The sequence below is a fragment of the Linepithema humile genome, chromosome 3 (genome assembly GCF_040581485.1).
Source record: "Linepithema humile isolate Giens D197 chromosome 3, Lhum_UNIL_v1.0, whole genome shotgun sequence".
Lineage (NCBI taxonomy): Eukaryota > Metazoa > Arthropoda > Insecta > Hymenoptera > Formicidae > Linepithema > Linepithema humile.
In genome coordinates this window covers 20,075,936-20,094,118 of record NC_090130.1, presented here as the reverse complement: position 1 = coordinate 20,094,118, position 18,183 = coordinate 20,075,936, and the positions used below count along the sequence as shown (strand labels likewise).

The window sequence follows — 18,183 nt, the reverse complement described above, 5'->3', positions numbered from 1 at the left end:
TGTTGTTTTAAAGGCTCGTTACGCGGTAGACGGATACAATAAGTAGGAGCTTGTAATTTTCGAGGATATTCAGAGTTTTTCATTCGAAAATGAAACTATATTTGTAACTTGTACGATACGAATAGGTATCTATATTGTATGATTCATAAGTCTTGTAGGATACTTCACTCGATTGGCTGTTGACTTTTATCTATTGTATCTATTTAAAACTGTTCTTATAATAATGAGCAGTACAATGTATCATTCTTCTTATTGTTTTCTTTTCAACATGTGTCAATGAATTAGATTATTGAAAATTATTATATTTCATCAATTGTTTATATAAATTCAATTTAGACAAAAATGAAGATATATAATTCTTATAATTACGAATAATTCCATCCAGTTTGAAGGTAAGTATCGAATTACACAATAAAGATTGTAAATATAAATATTCGTGCACAAAATTGCTCATTGCAAAACTCAATCATTCCAAATACTTTCATTAATGAATAAAATTATTTGATAAAATATAAAAATGATTTTTTGCATTGAGTTTACCCAGTATATAATTAACATCCTCCAAAACTTATAAATACTAAAGGCATTAGTGCATTGATTTAGTTTTAAAGTTCCATATGCTATATTTAATTTCATAAATAACTTTAGATAAATGTAATACTAGAGCATGTCGAGCCATTGTTGGTGCGAAAATTTATTATCTTACAAAGTTTTGTCCCTTTCCTAGTTTTTGTATAATATTTTGTACATCTATTCTCTGTTTAATTAATATTGAATGAATTATTAACACTATTCTTATTAACACCAACATAAAAATAAATTATGTGTATTTTGTTCCTTTAGATTTTATTTATCGTTCTATATTTTTTTGTAGTAGCAGTTAACAGTGTAAATGTATCTCTTCTCTCTTTGTCTAAAAAAGTAAATTGATTTAAAGGCCTTTCTTGTTACAACATAAACTCATGTGCCATAATTACTAAATGTTCATAATTTTGATCATTCCGTTTTGTTTTATCCAACATAATCATAATCTTCTTTAATTAAAGAGTAATAATTTTTTTTTTTTTTTCATATTTTGTTTGAATCTTATGTTCTGATTGTTAAACAAGTCATCTTCAAGCTTGATGTGCCACCTGGCTTCATTAACTGTGTCCAATTTTTTCAATTGATCATTAAGCTTCTGTAACGTAAAAATTAAAATAATTAATTTTATGTAACAATTGTTCTATATACAATATACAAAGTATTCCAAAATGTCCAATATACAAAGTATTCCAGAATATTAGTATAAAATTCTTAATAAATTGGTTTTGAAACATTTGTAAAATTGTACTAAATCTTGTTCTGTAGGGACTCTGACCGGAAGCGGACCGAAACCGAAAAGAAAACTAAAAAAACCGTAAATAATTTAACCAATCTGGTTATGATTCCGATATTATATAAAATTTTTTGATAAATGAAATATATGAAATTTTGGTTCAGTTATAATTTCAGTTTGATCAAAAACAAAATGATTATGATTACGATACTTTAAATTTTAGTTCAATATTAGATACTTTTTGAAATTCGCGCTACGTCCGTTGAGCGATTATAATGGCCGCTTTCCAGCTAATGACAAGTCGACACAAGTATCATTCTGTCTTTGTTCGATATCCAATCTGTTGCAAGATTCTCTATGTTTGATATTGTATGATACAAAGCTTCAAGAAAGGTCGTACTTGCCACTGCTGATTGAATGTTATGTTACCATTTTGCACACCCGAAAAGTAAGAAAATATAATGGATAGTGTCAAAGAGGACTTCGAAGTAGAATCCGAGAAGGAACCCGAAATGAAAGCGACAATAAAAGTAAGCGCGAATATAAATGTAATATAGCAAAATAACCTCAGATGAGATCTCAAAATCGAATAATTTTTTATTTTTGTAGACGTCGAATTTTCTGCAGATAAAGCATGATTGGTATCAAACAGAAACTCACATTTTTGTGTCAATACTCGCAAAAAAATCAATGGATGTGGAAGTTAATTATGAAACAAATACGGTATATATTGTAGTTTCTATTAATTTGTTCACTAGAAAATAATGAAAATGTTTCAGCAAGCAATATTGTATCTCACAATAATTCTAAGCAGTTCGATATTTTTTTTTGTATTTTCCAAGCAACACAAGTTTTTAAGTCTTGATTGTATTTAAAATATTTGAATGTTAATTTTTTACAGTTAAAATTATCCTTAATTTTTACAAAATATTTCAGTAACGATTTGATTTGAAATCAATGGTTTAAAAATGACTTATATACCGGTGCTGTTAGATTGAATTTTTTTCTTATTTTTCAGCTAAGTGTATCTGCTCAGTTGCCATTTAATAATAAATATAGTTTAAAAATAAATTTGGCTTATCCAGTTATAGTTGAACAATGTTATCACAAAGTATTAGCATCTAAGATAGAAATCAAACTGAAAAAGCAAGAGGATATTATGTGGCCGACGTTAGAAGGAGAACCAGATGTACTAAATGCAAAGGAACCACCAAGTGGTAAGTATATTATAAATCTTTTATTACTTTATACAAAAATAAAGTACAAGTGCTAAATAGAAAATTTAGTAATTACATTAACAAGTGCAGATAAAATTCTAAATTTCGCTTATCTAATGTCATTTATTTATTAAACATTTTATTTACAATATAGTAGAAATATAATATTTAAAATACAGTAGAAATATAATTTTAGCATTAGAAATAAAAAGATTTATATAAAAATTATGTAACATTTAATGTATTTAATATTAATTTAAGTTTTTAAAAATTTATTATGTTGCTAATAGTTATAAAAAATAAGATAAAAATCATAAACTTCACATTTTTTAATTTAATTTAAAACATAATTTTTGTTTGATAAATTAAGTAATTATTATCTAATACTTGCATGTATTATTTAAGAATCAGGTATTGAACGAAAGTGTAAATATCCAAGCTCCAGTAAAATATACAAGGATTGGAATAAGATAGAAAAGGAAATAGAGAAACAGGAGGCAGCAGAATTAACAGACAGTGAGACAGCAATAAATTCCCTTTTCCAAAAAATATATGGTGGTGGATCGGATGAAGTGAGACGTGCGATGAATAAATCTTTTGTAAGTAAAATGTTTATTGTTGACAAATTAAATAAAGATCTAATTGACAGTAGAATACAGTTTGTATCACACATATTGTGGATAAAACACTTGTATAAGCTCTGTTTTCTATGAAATACACTCTGAAGCAAATTACTTATAAAATTATTGTATGTTAACTGTATATTATTGTATATTATTGTATGTTAACGAGTAAAAATCATGTATTGACAATTATTTATTGTAAAAAATGAGATTCTGAATTTGTCACGTTAAATTTCAAAAGTGTCATTTTGCAGATAAACTTATACAAATGTGTGCATGTGAAACATTGAATACCGCAGGTCTAATATATTTATAAGAGATATTTAATTTTGTAATATAGATAGAATCTGGCGGCACTGTTTTAAGTACCAATTGGGGTGAAGTAGAAAAACAACCAGTGCAAAAAAAACCACCTGCAGGAATGGAATGGAAATCTTGGAATTCATAACTTGTAACAATTTTTTAAATATTATTGTTTTTATTGTTTCTTTCATGCATAATTGTATTTAATTCTCAATTATCATACGATAAAATGTCCGTAATTTTGTAAAGTTTTCCCTCAGTTCATATTTTTTCATTCATTATTTTAATGTGTTCAATCTACAGAATAATAACGTTATTTTAATTTTATATACACTTGCGTGATATGGAAAATGCAAATGCTAGTAAAAAGAATGTTCTCTGTTTTACGAGTTAATTTTTGATTTGTAAAATAATTTTTTATCATTAATCATATTTGATATATCATGAACTGTGCATATTATATAAACATTCGGTTGTATTTGCGTAAGATATATTTTATTGACAAAAATGTATATTAACGTTTTCACTTCATACTTTTCAATAACATTTCTCTTTCTGTAATATATTACATATTGTTTAATAATAAAAAAAGTAATAATTCTTTCAAACAGTGTTAAAAATTTATTTTGTCATCCCTATTTAATTAATTATATCTACACTTTACAAATATTACAATGTTATAATACATTTGGAAAATAAGTGCAAATGATGTATATAATATGTAGCGCCGTAAACGGTGTGTAAAATATAAAAAAGATAAACTTCCTATTTTACATTAAATATATATCCTCTATTAATCAACATTTTTATTCTATAATTCATTCTTTAATCTTGAAATTATATTACTGAGTACAAAATGTTACATATAATCATACATTAGAAATAAAGTTTTTATAATTTTTGATAATGTATCTAAAGTGTGTTATTTGTTATTTATAAAAAGGTTTTGCCATGTAAGAGCCACATGCATAAACTCCCCTATAAATATAACTTGATCCTGAAATTAACAGATTTGCTGAGTACTTGGCAGAAGTCATGAAGATATTAGATGTATTGCTTTCATTTTTCTTTCCTTTATCGATATTTTGTGGTTGTTGTGATAACGTGATACAAAGCGAATTCACTGCCTTTGTAAGGTCAAACAGCTGGCTTGCATTTGCTTGAAATAAGATTTCATTCTTTTTCTGGTTTTTTTCTACAGTATTTCGTACATTGACTATTCTCTGGTTATTAAGTATCATTGAACCAATTAATGACACTATTCCTATTAAAGCTGACGCAAGAATAGATAAATATTTATATTTTTGTGAATTTAGATTTTGACTATCGTGATACTCTTTTGTAGCAATAGCTAACTGTGTGAACATATCTTTTTCTTCTTTCTCTAAAAAAGTAAGTTGATTTAAAATCCTTTTTTGTTGTAACGCAAGTTCATGTTCCATTTTTGTTAAGTATACATATTTGTGATCATCCCGTTTTGTTTGAGTTAACTCAATCATAATGTCCTTCGACTTCTCAGTAATGTTTGCGAATTCCCTACTTGATATCCTCCTTTTGTCCTGATATTCAAATAATTTATCTTGAAGTGTGATTACTTGTCTCTTGGCTGCTTCAACTGTATCCAATCCTGTCAATTGATTGTACCACTGCCACCATTTGACAATTTTTTTTGGCAATGGTGCACTTGGCACTGCCTGGTCTCTTAAATCTTGTACAATGGTTATTTGATCATTAAGTTTCTGCAATATATAAATTAACAATTTTATGTATAATATTTGTTCACTATATAATATACAAAGTGTTTCAAAAGAAAATGTTAGTATAAAATACTTAATAAATTTGAAGTTAATTTTTTCCATGATAAAAATATCGAGGCATAATAATTTCCAACCAATAATTAAAAACAAGAAATTTGTAAAATAACTTAAAATAAATACTATTAAAATTGTGAATATATAATTTAATGAATAAAAATAAAAAAAGTGCTTCAAATTATATCTTAACAAGTATTGATTAAAACATGTGTTCAGAATATGTTTATCAAAGTACACAGAATAGTCAAGATTAAACTATTTTTGTATAACACATTGTAACTGTATTATATATATGTTCATTGCTTACTTTTGCAACAATATTATACTTTTCAGTTGTAATATTTTGCACATTGGAAATCTTGCTTTGTACTTTTTCTGTGGCACTTGCAACAATTCTTTTTGTATTGGGAAGTATTCCATATTTTATTATTTGTTGACTTAATAACCTAATTAAATTTCGATATTGATTTGTCATTATATATATTAAATATATTTTACAAATATTAAGTAAACAAACTGTAATGTGTGTGATAAGTCTATTGATCGGTACAGTACATCACAGCAGAATGAAATGAAGAGGTTAGATTTTTAACTTAACCTAATATATATGCATGAATACGAATACAAAATGATATTAAAAGATTTAATCAAAATATCAAAAATTATATTAAACAAATTATTACAAACTTAGTCGTTCTTTCAATCATTTTTAATATTTTATTATATTTTTAATTTTATCTCTATATTAGACAATTTTTGAAATTTGCGCTACGTCCAATACGTCCGTAGTATTCGCAACCTTCGCAACACAGGCCATTGCACATGGCAAAGTCAACAAACGTCAAGTGAAGTTGCACCCTTAATGTTACCAACGACCAGTCATATTAAGGTTCACGAATTATTCTCAAGTCGGCTTAAGTCGGCCTCATTTGACAGTCAATAACATTTTATTCGGAGTTACGAATCTTATAATATTTCATCGATGCTTTGGTTTACATATGTGTATAATGCTGTTGCGATTGAGGTTAAAATAGTTTGAAGGAGCAAAAGTATAAAAAAATACTTTGAATGCCGATAATCGTGATGACAGTTATTTTTAGTTATGTTCGATTAGGATAGTTGTTCAAACAGAGTTTATATTTACATTTATTTTAATTTGTATCATTTAGGTAATATATCTATTTGTATGGTCTTATTAAATAGTTCTTATGTTTTATCAATGTAATTCTCTTTGTAACAATTGCTTCTATAAAATAAGGGCATTACAGAAACTTGATAGTAAAATTGATTGAAAGAGTATTTTATACTTTTACATTTGAAATACATAAAGAATATGAACTTGAAGTAAAAAGTAGATAAATATATCTATTTTCTCTTGTAAACGTTTGTATATATATATATGGAAATTGATTTATTAATTTGACAGAGAAGAAAAACTACAATGAAAAGAAGTTTAAGGAGCAAGTGTAATCAACCAATAATTGAAATATCAGATTCAGATGATGAGGAGCATAAAATATTTTCTAAAGGATTAAAGGATGAAAGCTATGTACCAGAAGAAAGTAAAAGAAAAATAGAAGTTATAGCGGACAACAAAAAACCAAAGAGGAGGATAAAAAAAGCTGCACAGACCAAAGATGCTGAATCTACCAAAAGAAAGGCTGCAGAAGAAAATTTAGAAAGTAAATTTAATAACAAGAAACAAAAACAAGAAGAGCCATCACTCACTGATTATTCAGAAGTATCACAACAAAATCAGAAAAATCAGACCAACATTGAGATAAAGCATGATGAAAAGATAGAAAACAAGTTAAAATTCAGCTCTTGTGCGGAATGGACTGATGTTGAGTACATAAGCGAAATCAACAATGTGGATATACAGATTGCTAAAAATGTAGTAAAGCTTTTCAGCAGTGATAACACTATACCTTTTATCGCAAGGTATAGGAAGAACGTGACAGGATCTATGGAACCTGATCAGTTGAGAGCACTTAAAGACAGTTTCGAGCAGGCAAAGGTAATTAAGCATCGTGCTGCAACAATTATTAAGACTATTGATAAGTTAGGAAAATGGTCACCCGAGATTCACTCTGCAATCACATCTGCAAAATCTCTCACCGACCTGGAGGAACTTTATTCTTTCTACAAACCGACAACAAAACGACTTCTGGCGGAAAGAGCAAGAGCTTTGGGCCTGGAGAGGATCAGCAATGCCATTTTGCAAGGGCAGCAGATACCATCATTGATGTCCTTGGTAGATAAGCAGAAAGAAGGTTTGCGAAGCGAAGAAGATGTGAGACAAGGTATCGTGCACATATTAGCAGATGTCATCAGTAAGGACAAGGAAGTTTTCGACAAAGTGACATCTTGCCGGAAAATGTTTACTATAGAGATACAAACGACGCAGTGTAAAGCGACTAAAGAAGATCCAAAAAAGTCTCCGAAGTCGAACGAGCATAAGTATGAAGGGTACTTCAATTTTAAGGCGAGCGAGAAAAACATTAGGCCGCATCAGGTGCTCGCTATCAATCGAGCCGAATCACAAAAATATATCAATGTAAAAGTGGTCGTTCCAGATGCTTTTGAGCAGTCGTTCAAACGCTGTTGCGTATGGCAATATATACATCGACAAAGTCTTACAGGGAACATGACAACGTTACATCGGGATTTGCTCAACAGCAGTATCGATCACACTTACAAGAAGCTAATTAAGCCGTTGGTGATGCGTCGCGTGAGGAGCGAGGTGAAGGAGAGGGCGGAAACGGCGTCTATAAAAGTTTTCGTGACGAACGTTAAACAATTACTGCTCATCCCGCCTGTGCGTGGTAAAGTTGTCCTCGGCATAGATCCAGGTTTCTATCACGGATGCAAACTCGCTGTCGTATCGGAACACGGCAATATTCTTGATACGGCTGTCATTCATCCGCATATGAAGAATCATGAAAAAGCATTCCAACAGTCGGCTAAAACATTGGCGGAGCTAGTGAATAAACACAAATGCACGATACTGGCTTTAGGGAATGGTACGGCGTGCAGGGAAACCGAAATGTTTCTGACAAAGATGATCGAATCGAAGATGTTTGGCTCGCTGAATGTGAGGTATAGCATCATTGACGAGTGCGGAGCTTCGATTTACAGTTGCAGTGCCGAAGCAAAATCGGAATTTCCGAATCTCGATCCGAACCTGGTGTCGGCTATATCAATAGCGAGGCGTTTGCAGGATCCAATGGCAGAGTTAGTCAAAATAGAACCGAAGCACTTAGGAGTCGGGCAGTATCAGCATGATCTTCCCGAAAAGCAATTGCTGAATGCATTAGACGAAGTTAGTATGAATTTGTTATTTAATAATAATTGAATGAAAAAATTGCAACATAGAAAGAATACTACATGATAATGTATATATGTTATTAGATCTTTATATATCTAAATTATTGTATTTAGAATTTTAATTTATAATTTTTTATATTAATATCTTTTAACAGATTTGAAATTACTCTTTCCTGTAGCAACAATTTTCATTATTTAAAAAAAGGATAAATTAACTTTTGTATAATTCTCTTGTTTATTAACAGTAACGAGTTTTAACGATCACTATTTTTCAATTTAATTACTAACTAAGAAAATATCAATTGAGATTTGTAAAAAATTTATCGAATATAATAACGCGGTAATTTTTGGACGCCACATATACAACAGATGGATGTTTGTGTAAATTATTACAGGTGATTTCAGAGGCTGTGAGTTATGTAGGAGTTGATATTAATACAGCTTCGCAATGTCTCTTGCGGAGAGTAGCTGGTCTCACGAATTCTAGGGCCGCGAGCATTATAGAGTGGCGTATCAAACATGGACCGTTCAAGAATAGAGAGCAGTTGTTAAATGTGAAGGGTATCGGCAGTAAAACATTCGAGCAGTGTGCAGGATTTATAAGAATCCTGCCGGAAACAGCAGTGATTAGCGGCACCCCGGCAGAAAGGGGCGCGGAATCAAAGAAATCGAAGAAATCGAACAGCGATCTTAATCTTTTAGACCAAACGTGGATCCATCCGGAATCGTACGCTATTGCGAATAAATTCATAGAGCACTGCGAATGCAAACTGGACGATCTTGGCACACCGGCATTTATTGACAGAATAAATTCTCACGTGAAAGTGGGATGTGTAAAACTAGCCGCACAGTTCGATACTAACGAGGCTACTATGGAGATTATAGTCAAAGCTCTGACCATGAAGAAGGATGAAGATATACGATTGAAGTCGGATCGTCCGCTATTTCGCACCGGAGCGCGAAGTATCAAAGATTTGAGCGTCGATACCGTACTGAGCGGCGTTGTGCGCAATGTTACGCATTTCGGAGCGTTTATAGATGTAGGCATCGACACACATGGACTGATACACTTCTCGCGTATGAAAAAAGAGACACTACATGTCGGTCAGCGTGTTGAAGTGAAGATAATTAAAATCGAGCTTGCACGCAACAGAGTCTCCCTTGAGTTAATAAAATCATTAGATAATTGATAGTATTACGAGAGAAAAACTGTTTAGCGGAAATAGTGTTAGTTTATATTATTTTTACTTATAAGACTATGGGGATAATATAATGAATAAAGAAAAAAAATATTAATTAACAATATTACAATAATAATAAGTAAATTGTTTTGATAATATCATACTAAATTTCTGCACATTTCACGTAATCATTATTTTTATTTTCTTTGCAATTTTTCTGGTTTGTCGATCCATGTCTCTTTGTCTTGTTGCATCGCAACACTTCTCGTGGATAGTTTATCTCAGAAAAATGGATTCCGCTTTATGTTGTGCAATGTGATTGCCTAAAACGGGAACTCTATATGCGTGGTTGCGGAGAGTTTGCAAAACGAATTCCAGTCACGTGCTAACGTGCCTTTTCCCCTGCTGGTAGCAAAAGTACGGTCGGCCACGATCTATAAGGGAAAAGGGGTGTATTCCGCATTGGATGCCTGCAGGAAGAAGGTCGCAATTGCGACAGACAGACAGGCAATCGTGATTCAACCTCTTATTTTTGCAGCCAGATGTTTTCCGAAGCTTTAAAAGATTGATGCTCGTTAAGTGATTAATTGTTTATTTGCAGTAACGAATTTCGGATAACGAATTTTAATTTTATTACTTTTTAAGAATATGAATGAAAAAATATAATTTAACGACGAAGAGAGGGTAATTAAAAATAAAATTTTTGTCGATCTAAAAAGCTGATTTTCATGAAGAGCTTCGTATGAAAAATTTTCTACACTTGTTTCTTCTCTTTCTTAGATTTATCTTTTCGCATTTGTACCACCGATATCAGAATACAGTAGAGTGGCGCAATCGGTATGCGGCGGAGACATGACGACGGTTGCATTTTGTTATCCTTGTACCTGACGATTATTTCCAAAACACAGTCTTCGTTTCACCTCGCCTGAAAGTTTTAGTATGCAATCTGCGAATTCTATCCCGCTATCGGAAAAGTTCAGGCGCATACCATTGCGCTCTGTCCGTTGTTGTCTTGAACCCTGGCTACATTTTGTATGAGAAGTACGCTCTGTACGCTAAATAGCTCGCTTTAGATCGGATTTAAGAACATGCTCGTGCCTCCAGCGAACGATTTGCGTATTTGATGTTATTTTCCGGCATCGAGAGACTACGATTTTTCCCGTTTTTTCCTACTCCAATACGTAATTTATGCTTATTTTCAGACATGTTGTGTATTATAAATAATGTATAAAAAATTACAAAAATAATATAAATTTGAAGAATTTCAAAGAATTCTGCAAAATTTAAAGAATCTTGGAATTTTAAATAAAAGATTACAGAATACTTCTAGAGAATATTTTTAAACTTAGTTAACTAAATCTACATTATGCAGGATTAACAAGTATGTTTAATGTAAGATTATGTTTAAACAGCTCCGAAATTAAGAAAAATATATTTTTTAATTTATTTTTACTTGATTTGTATGTTGTGTTAAGAATGTAAAAATATACTTAATGTAGTTTTTGCGTTCAAAAAATAAAGCAGTGAGAAAATGAGTAAGTTGCATTAAATATATATACACGATGAATTATGAATACTTAAATTATAATTACAATGTTCCTGCGCGATAATTTCTCTTCTTTTGTCAAATTTTGTTTAAATGAGTTAAAAAACGTCAAATCGTTATCCATTAAATTGAAGTGGCTGTATTTTTATTGGCCAGACCATTAAACATTTGATTGAGTAACAGTTTAAGATTTACATTTTGCGTTATCGAATATCTATTAAATTTGCGAAGAGATCTGGAAACGTGATATTCGTGGCAAGGTTTATATTCTCATTCGATCAAATAGAGCCTATCAATGTCATTCACGGAACAATGCACACAATTGATTTCTTTCAGCCAATCGGATAGATCAATCGAAGCTATGGGCAAAATACTCGCGAGCAATCCGTAGGATATATAATCCGGAAATGTATGTATGTTCCGATGGAAAACACACACACACGAAATGTTTTACTACACGAAACGAGCTGGAAAACCTATGCTGGAGGATTTATATGTGACAAAAACGCATTGTTCTCCTACGATTACCTTGGATTCATGCATGAATTGGTTTGATAATTCATGCGAAAAATAGGTTTGTAATGATTCATTATCGAAAACATTGCCTTTTTTCCGTTTTCATAAAAAATAATTGCAATAAATGCATCTACATTTTTATTTGAAGGAATATTGTAAATTTAAATTCTTTTTAGCGATTTCTACAGTAACATATTATTTTTCTAAATTGGAATATCTACATTTTTATTAAACACAATCATTAACAATCTTCGTGAAAAATTAATCTTAAATCGTGACTGTTTTTTTCCAAACAATTTTTATAATATACAACATAATTCTTAAAAGCATATGAAATAAATTTATTGTATAGTTGGTACTCTTCTTAAGTATGTGTATTTAAAAATTTATTTTCCATAGTGTGTTTCAAAGAATTAGAAAGGAATTACGATTGCGAGTTAATCTTTGAGATATCAGCTATAAAATTGAAGAAATTTCCGAAACATGATTAAATTTTTTGTACAAACGTTACTATCGGTTCGCACATGAAATATTGAATATCGATTCAACTTCATATATATACACCAACCTTGGCATTGAATTTCCCGGTTCTTCCGCGTGCTCTTTCCCTTGTATCTACCCTTTATTTTCCGGAACGCTTTTCATACCCGTCGTTTTTCTTCCTCCTTTCATGCGCCTTCCATTGTTAGACTAGACGCTTTGAAACTACTTTTCACCCCCCAGGGATCTGTCTATTCGCGCAACCGAGTAATAACCTCGGGTATTTTGTTGTTGCCAGGCATCGAAGAGATTTTGCTTCGATGTTACCTCAGCGAGAAAAAGATATAAAGCTTCCCACCCTATTTCTCCGATATACCCTACTATTGCCAGCTCTCAAGTTGCAAATGTCCTACATTAAACTTCTCTTATTACCGAACCTTCAAATCATAAATCTGCCAAAGAAAATTTCGAAATTAGAGACAAGGGTTTCCGATGCATTTGCATTTGCTGACGTCTAATTAGACCTTTCGATTTCAATTATTTTTAAATTAGAAACTATCAGTCCATTCAAGTTTTTATTGAGAGAAAATCAGCTCGAAATTGATAAAGAAAATCCGTAGTTGTAAAACGACTCAATAGATCTAGGACATCCTATAACTTTAAGGCGTATAATTGGCTATTACTGTTGGAAAGAATGACGTTGTGAGTAATATGTGAAACTTAAGCACTGTACAAATTGCCGTTGTCGGAAACTCTGCCGGCTTTGCCATGCCGCAAGCTGTAGTTTCACAAAGCTCTCTCCTTGCACCGAAGAAGCTTTTTCCGCTGCTTTCTTTACGGTCTTGCCATTCTGACGGCTTAAGTCCTTTCTTAGCCGAGCTCGCGTAACGTCACCGTAACGAGATGTAATATTTATATCGCTAAGAAAAATATTTTTGCACTGATGTACAACACACTTGAATTGCATCGGTAATTCTACAAACTCGTATGAGCTGCAGTTCTATTTTTTCAAGTGACGATAGCAGAAAATGTTGGAAAAAAAATTTCACCCAGTGAAATTTCCTGTGGTTTGAATTCTTTTGCAGATTCAACCGCAAAATGCAATTGCCCTACTTTTTTAAAATGGAATCATGATCTTTTTAATTTATTTGACTTTTCTCCTCAATTTATTTATAACGATTTTTATAATAAAAGTTTTATTTGAATAATATATGTTATCACATATCAGTATAAATGAAAACCAATCGCTTTTAGCATACAGAAAATTATTTGAAGTAAATTAACATTTCATTCTTACAAAGAAAATAATGTTCGATACACATTATTTGATGAAGTACAATATTGACACGGAAAATGTTTCAATGCGTCTTTGTTATTTTATATCCGAATTAAATCAATCGTTCTTTTTGCACACCGCATTCTCGACTGCTTCATTCTCGCGTCATAACATTATTTCGCGGTGTCGAGCCGAGCTTTTCGGGATGCGCCCGACGAAATCATCAAGCCGTCGCAGAAATATACGCGCGCATCGCGCCGGAGGTTACTTAATTTCAGTCGCGACTCATAGGGGTGGGTTGATCCAATTATCGTGGTTCACCACGAGCATCAAGGTGGCGGTTTCCATTCTCTCTGCGCCCTTTTGTCACCCGTCAAAAGAGAAAGAGAGAGAGAGAGAGGAGAGAGTAGTAGTACACCGGTGTTCCTAACGATCTTCGAAAGCAGAACTGATCGGGTGCTACCGCGCGAAAGGGCTGAGAAGCTGGAGAAGCTCTGACAAATTCTACTCGGCAAACGGATATCAATCCGTTTCAAACCTGTTTCAACGGTCAGTTAGCATTTCGACCCTTCCCTAAACTTGATCCATGCAGGGAGCTAAATCGAACCCGAAAATTATAGCGGAAGATTCGAATTTCTCGCTCAGGCAACATTGGAGCGAAGTTTGTAAATATTAAATTTTGGGGAATGTTTAGATATTTGATATAATATGCGATAAAAAAATTGAAAGTGCAAAATAAATTTTATCTGTTGATCAGGCGTATTATGTTAAAAAAAAATGATTTTATGTATAAAGGTTTATTTAATTATATTGATAAAATTATATATTGATAAAATTTATTTACAACTAAAATATTACCGCTACAAGCCGCTAGTGTCACTTTGCATCTGCTATTTCGAGAAAACGATAATCTGAACACATTATAAGACACGTGATATTGTTTAAACACAAGTATTGAAAAGTTGCACGTGACAGAAAATTCTTATTAAATCGACACACATAAATATTAATATGTAATTAAATAGACACAATAACACTTTCGCGTGCAAAATCTTCCTTTCAAGAAAAGAACCTACGCCACTAATGATAAAATTATTCTTTGCTTGTTTTTCTTTTTTACGAGAAACCATTCTCTTTTTCCGTCTTCTCTCCTGCCAATTTTATTACTATTTATTGAACACTAAGTGTAACGCAATATGTGACAGTAATTGACTACACTCTGCAAATAACGGACGACGTCAGCGACGTAAATGAGAGACGTAAAAACATTAACGTTCCATTCTAATGGTCCTGATTTCGCCGCCAGTGCCTTGCGAGGCATAATGCGAATATGCGAGAGAGCCTACGTAAGGGTCGGCTCGCGACTCGCTCCCGGTATAAGGGTCTCTCTCTGCACCCTCTCGATCAATATTCCGTCCAGTGGCGTAGCAGGCGGATGACTATTTCTTTTCGCGTGACTACAATTGCAATTTCGGTTGTCTTTAAAGATGTGACCTTAAAGAGCATCATAAATAACATTCTTGTTGTAAAAATTGCAATTGGAAAAAGATGAAATTATAAACGGACTATTCCAAAATTTATTAGCTTAATTTTAACTTATCACGATAAATATTATCTAATTTTTTTTCAAATATGATAAATTAATGTATTTTAATTGTTTTTGCATAACTTTTGTTCCGGAAAAGTTAAAATATTGTCGACATTATATGTAATTACATTTTATTATATTATTTTAATAGTATTATTTGCAATCATAATGTTTAAAAATTAAATTAAATAGATAGGTCTTCTTTAATGTCCACAGTTCTGGTTCACAACGATTTGTGTCAATAGGATAAAAAAAATATTAGAAAGAAATATGGTAAAAATGATACTTGTTGAAAATATGTCAAAAGGATAACCTTGCATATTTTGCATGAGAATTTAAAGTAAAAAAGCTAGAGAGAGTGTTGGGAATATTTATATGTTCCAATCGGCACGATTTGAACGAGTTACGATATTTTCGACCAAAATTACATTTGCATAAACCACAGTTGTTGGACAAATTCGCTACTACCAGTTAGGATATTTAATTGGAGAACCGTCACGCAGTGCGCAACTGTCAATTGGAAAATCTCTCCCGATAACATGATTAAATTTCGTAGCGAAATTGCCGTGACGCAAATTGGTGGACGACATATGACTAAACAGGATTCTTGATGGTTACCATCCACCATATATTATGAAGCATGTACCTATACATTTCATAGCTTTGCAAATGTTATGTTACACGATTAAAGCAGTATTTCATTAACTTTTAATGAAATTTGTGTAATAGCTATTAATTAAATTATATACGGGGCTGCGGTGTGTGTTTCAAGCTTTCTAAATTATGTGGCGACATTTTTTAGTCGAATAATTTTAGTACAAAATATAATTTATATGAGTATTTTAATTAATGCTCGGGGATTTCAAATGCTGATCGGCAGTTTAAGTAAGTTCGCATCTTGAGATTGAACATCAAATAGATCGAATCTTTCGACCTAAAAGTATGTTCAAACAGTTCGAATTTTTGAAGTAACTTCTTGGAAATTAAAAAATTGTTATAGTTCGAAAACTTATAAAATGCGTAATAAAGTAAACGCAGTTGAAGAATTAATTTAAATCTATTCAGAAGAATATATTTAAATTAATAAAAATACTCCGAATTTTTATCAATTAACAAATATTTATTTTATTCAGCTTTTATTTCCAATATAAAATCCTTATTGTATTTGCCTGCAAAATATGTATCATATTTTACAAATATTTCTCATTTATCTGTCTAATATATCTTTTGTTAATCGTTTACGGACAATTAAAATAAAATATCTTATAATGATGAAACATTTTTATCAAACATAAAAATTAAAAAGTAGGTCAAAATATTAAATATCAAATATTAAAAATATAATAACCGTTAACTAATTTATAAAATAAATATTTGTAAATTAATATAAATATAGATATATTTATGAGTATATTTAAAGAAATCTCTCAACTGCATTTAATACACACTTATTAAATTTGACATATATTTTAAAATTAAAATATTTTAGATATTAAGAAAGCTTTTATCTCGTAAATGCTAAATATTCTCATAGTAGTACTCAAAATATTTCAAAAATAACAGATAAACATAGATAAACAATATTTTAGAAATTACAAATAAATACATGATAAATTATTTACCTTAAAAATACTTGGCCGAAATTTGATGCTCAGACTTCTTCCTTCTTTCACAATCAGTGGTCCATCGATGGTTGCTTCTTCGTGGTTCTCACTCGCGAAAATATGATCGCGTGATATTTTGTACGATAACGCGAACCTTTTCACATGATGATAAAGGACGAACTCGCAGCTCCGTACGATTCAGTCCTTTTTCTATCCAGATGTAAACAATCGTGCTCGTTAATGTCGCCACTAAACATTTAAAAAATAAACCGCTAAGCGCCGCTAGTAGTTCTGGACAACGGATAATATTTCCATTTCTCTTCAACTTGAACATCGGAATTTGACGGTTGACTAGACAACTAGCGCTACGCTGCGAATTAATTCCAAATGATGACAGTGAAAGACACGATGCAATGTGGGGGAGTTGGATAGGGCTGGTGTGATTTCGTGATTTTTTTCAATTTTGTCCTTTGTCATGATGTGAGAAAGTTCGCGTTATCGTACAAAATATCACGGTCATATTTTCGCGAATGTTCGTGAGTGAAGGAAGGTTTATGAAGGATCCGCCATCGATGGAGTATTGAGAGGAAGCAGTGCATCGAGATAAGTAAGCTATCACTTATTTATTATGTATTGTTGGACATACATTTGTATCTATATTTTTCGGGTTTTATTATACGTTTGCAATTTCCGAAATATCCATATCTCGCACGCACGAAACATACATTTTTCATATATACCTCTGGATAAAAAATATTTAAAAATGACAACTCACGTTGGATGAAGTTTGCTCTTGATCATTCGTATCGATTTAGTGCGCGAGAACTTCGTTATATAAGCTCTCTTGAAACAAATTGCGTTAACGTCGCGAAACGCAATAAATCTAGAATTTAAACGAACGCGTAGATGCATTCTATAAAAATCTGCGTGCAAACAGATTATATCGTGTAAATGGATGTGCACTCTTTGAGCATTGTGACATTTTTTTATGGAATTTACGGAGGCGTTATAAAAATTGGATTATCTTTATTTCTATAGAATATCTGTTGTTTATTTTTTTAACTGAGTAACTCGGATATGTGTATGCATTTTGCGTAATATGATTTATAACAAATGATAATCAATTCAATGAAACTGAAAGCTGGCAGTGTGTGTCGACATTTACAGTTTTTTTTGTTATACGCTTCATCTAAATTTATTTGAATAAAATTATATGTGCGTGAATAAAATTTTTGAATAGGAAATAGAAATGTGCAGTTATGCATTTGTTTTCAATAATGCATTTAAATTACTATTAATATAATTTTTTAGAGAACTGTAACGTTTCCTAATCTATATTGTAAATAACAAACTTTGCATATATTGATGAATTAAATTACTTTAAAAAAAT

At 31.3% G+C, this 18,183-nt stretch overlaps 3 protein-coding genes and 1 long non-coding RNA gene across 7 annotated transcripts; 2 read left to right on the top strand and 2 right to left on the bottom strand.

Annotated features, from left to right (window-relative positions):
* Positions 1-184: 184 nt before the first annotated feature.
* Positions 185-17,206, bottom strand: LOC136998759 (uncharacterized). Its single transcript, XR_010889295.1, has 2 exons — positions 16,812-17,206; positions 185-1,180 (listed from the first exon to the last, which is right to left on the bottom strand). It is a non-coding gene; the product is annotated as an uncharacterized lncRNA (long non-coding RNA).
* On the top strand, positions 1,630-4,069 carry LOC105671569 (protein SGT1 homolog). 2 transcript variants are annotated; one of them, XM_012365846.2, is made up of 5 exons: positions 1,633-1,848; positions 1,928-2,041; positions 2,337-2,535; positions 2,941-3,134; positions 3,499-4,069. In XM_012365846.2, the coding sequence occupies exons 1-5, from the start codon at positions 1,780-1,782 to the stop codon at positions 3,604-3,606; spliced, it is 684 nt and encodes a 227-aa protein (XP_012221269.1). In that variant the 5' UTR covers positions 1,633-1,779; the 3' UTR covers positions 3,607-4,069. The 2 variants fall into 2 exon arrangements, with proteins under 2 accessions (XP_067207991.1, XP_012221269.1); XM_067351890.1 differs by lacking the exon at positions 1,928-2,041 and having other exon boundaries at positions 1,630-1,848.
* LOC105671568 (mitochondrial potassium channel-like) lies at positions 3,499-5,997 on the bottom strand. 2 transcript variants are annotated; one of them, XM_012365845.2, is made up of 3 exons: positions 5,963-5,997; positions 5,583-5,721; positions 3,499-5,200 (listed from the first exon to the last, which is right to left on the bottom strand). In XM_012365845.2, exons 1-3 carry the CDS (start codon positions 5,980-5,982, stop codon positions 4,391-4,393), a joined length of 969 nt encoding a protein of 322 aa, XP_012221268.2. In that variant the 5' UTR covers positions 5,983-5,997; the 3' UTR covers positions 3,499-4,390. The 2 variants fall into 2 exon arrangements, with proteins under 2 accessions (XP_012221268.2, XP_012221267.2); XM_012365844.2 differs by lacking the exon at positions 5,963-5,997 and having other exon boundaries at positions 5,583-5,750.
* On the top strand, positions 6,056-11,318 carry LOC105671523 (S1 RNA-binding domain-containing protein 1). Of its 2 annotated transcripts, none has more exons than XM_067351888.1 (3): positions 6,056-6,164; positions 6,702-8,597; positions 8,998-11,318. In XM_067351888.1, the coding sequence occupies exons 1-3, from the start codon at positions 6,138-6,140 to the stop codon at positions 9,790-9,792; spliced, it is 2,718 nt and encodes a 905-aa protein (XP_067207989.1). In that variant the 5' UTR covers positions 6,056-6,137; the 3' UTR covers positions 9,793-11,318. The 2 variants fall into 2 exon arrangements, with proteins under 2 accessions (XP_067207989.1, XP_067207990.1); XM_067351889.1 differs by lacking the exon at positions 6,056-6,164 and adding an exon at positions 6,304-6,444.
* Positions 17,207-18,183: the final 977 nt, after the last annotated feature.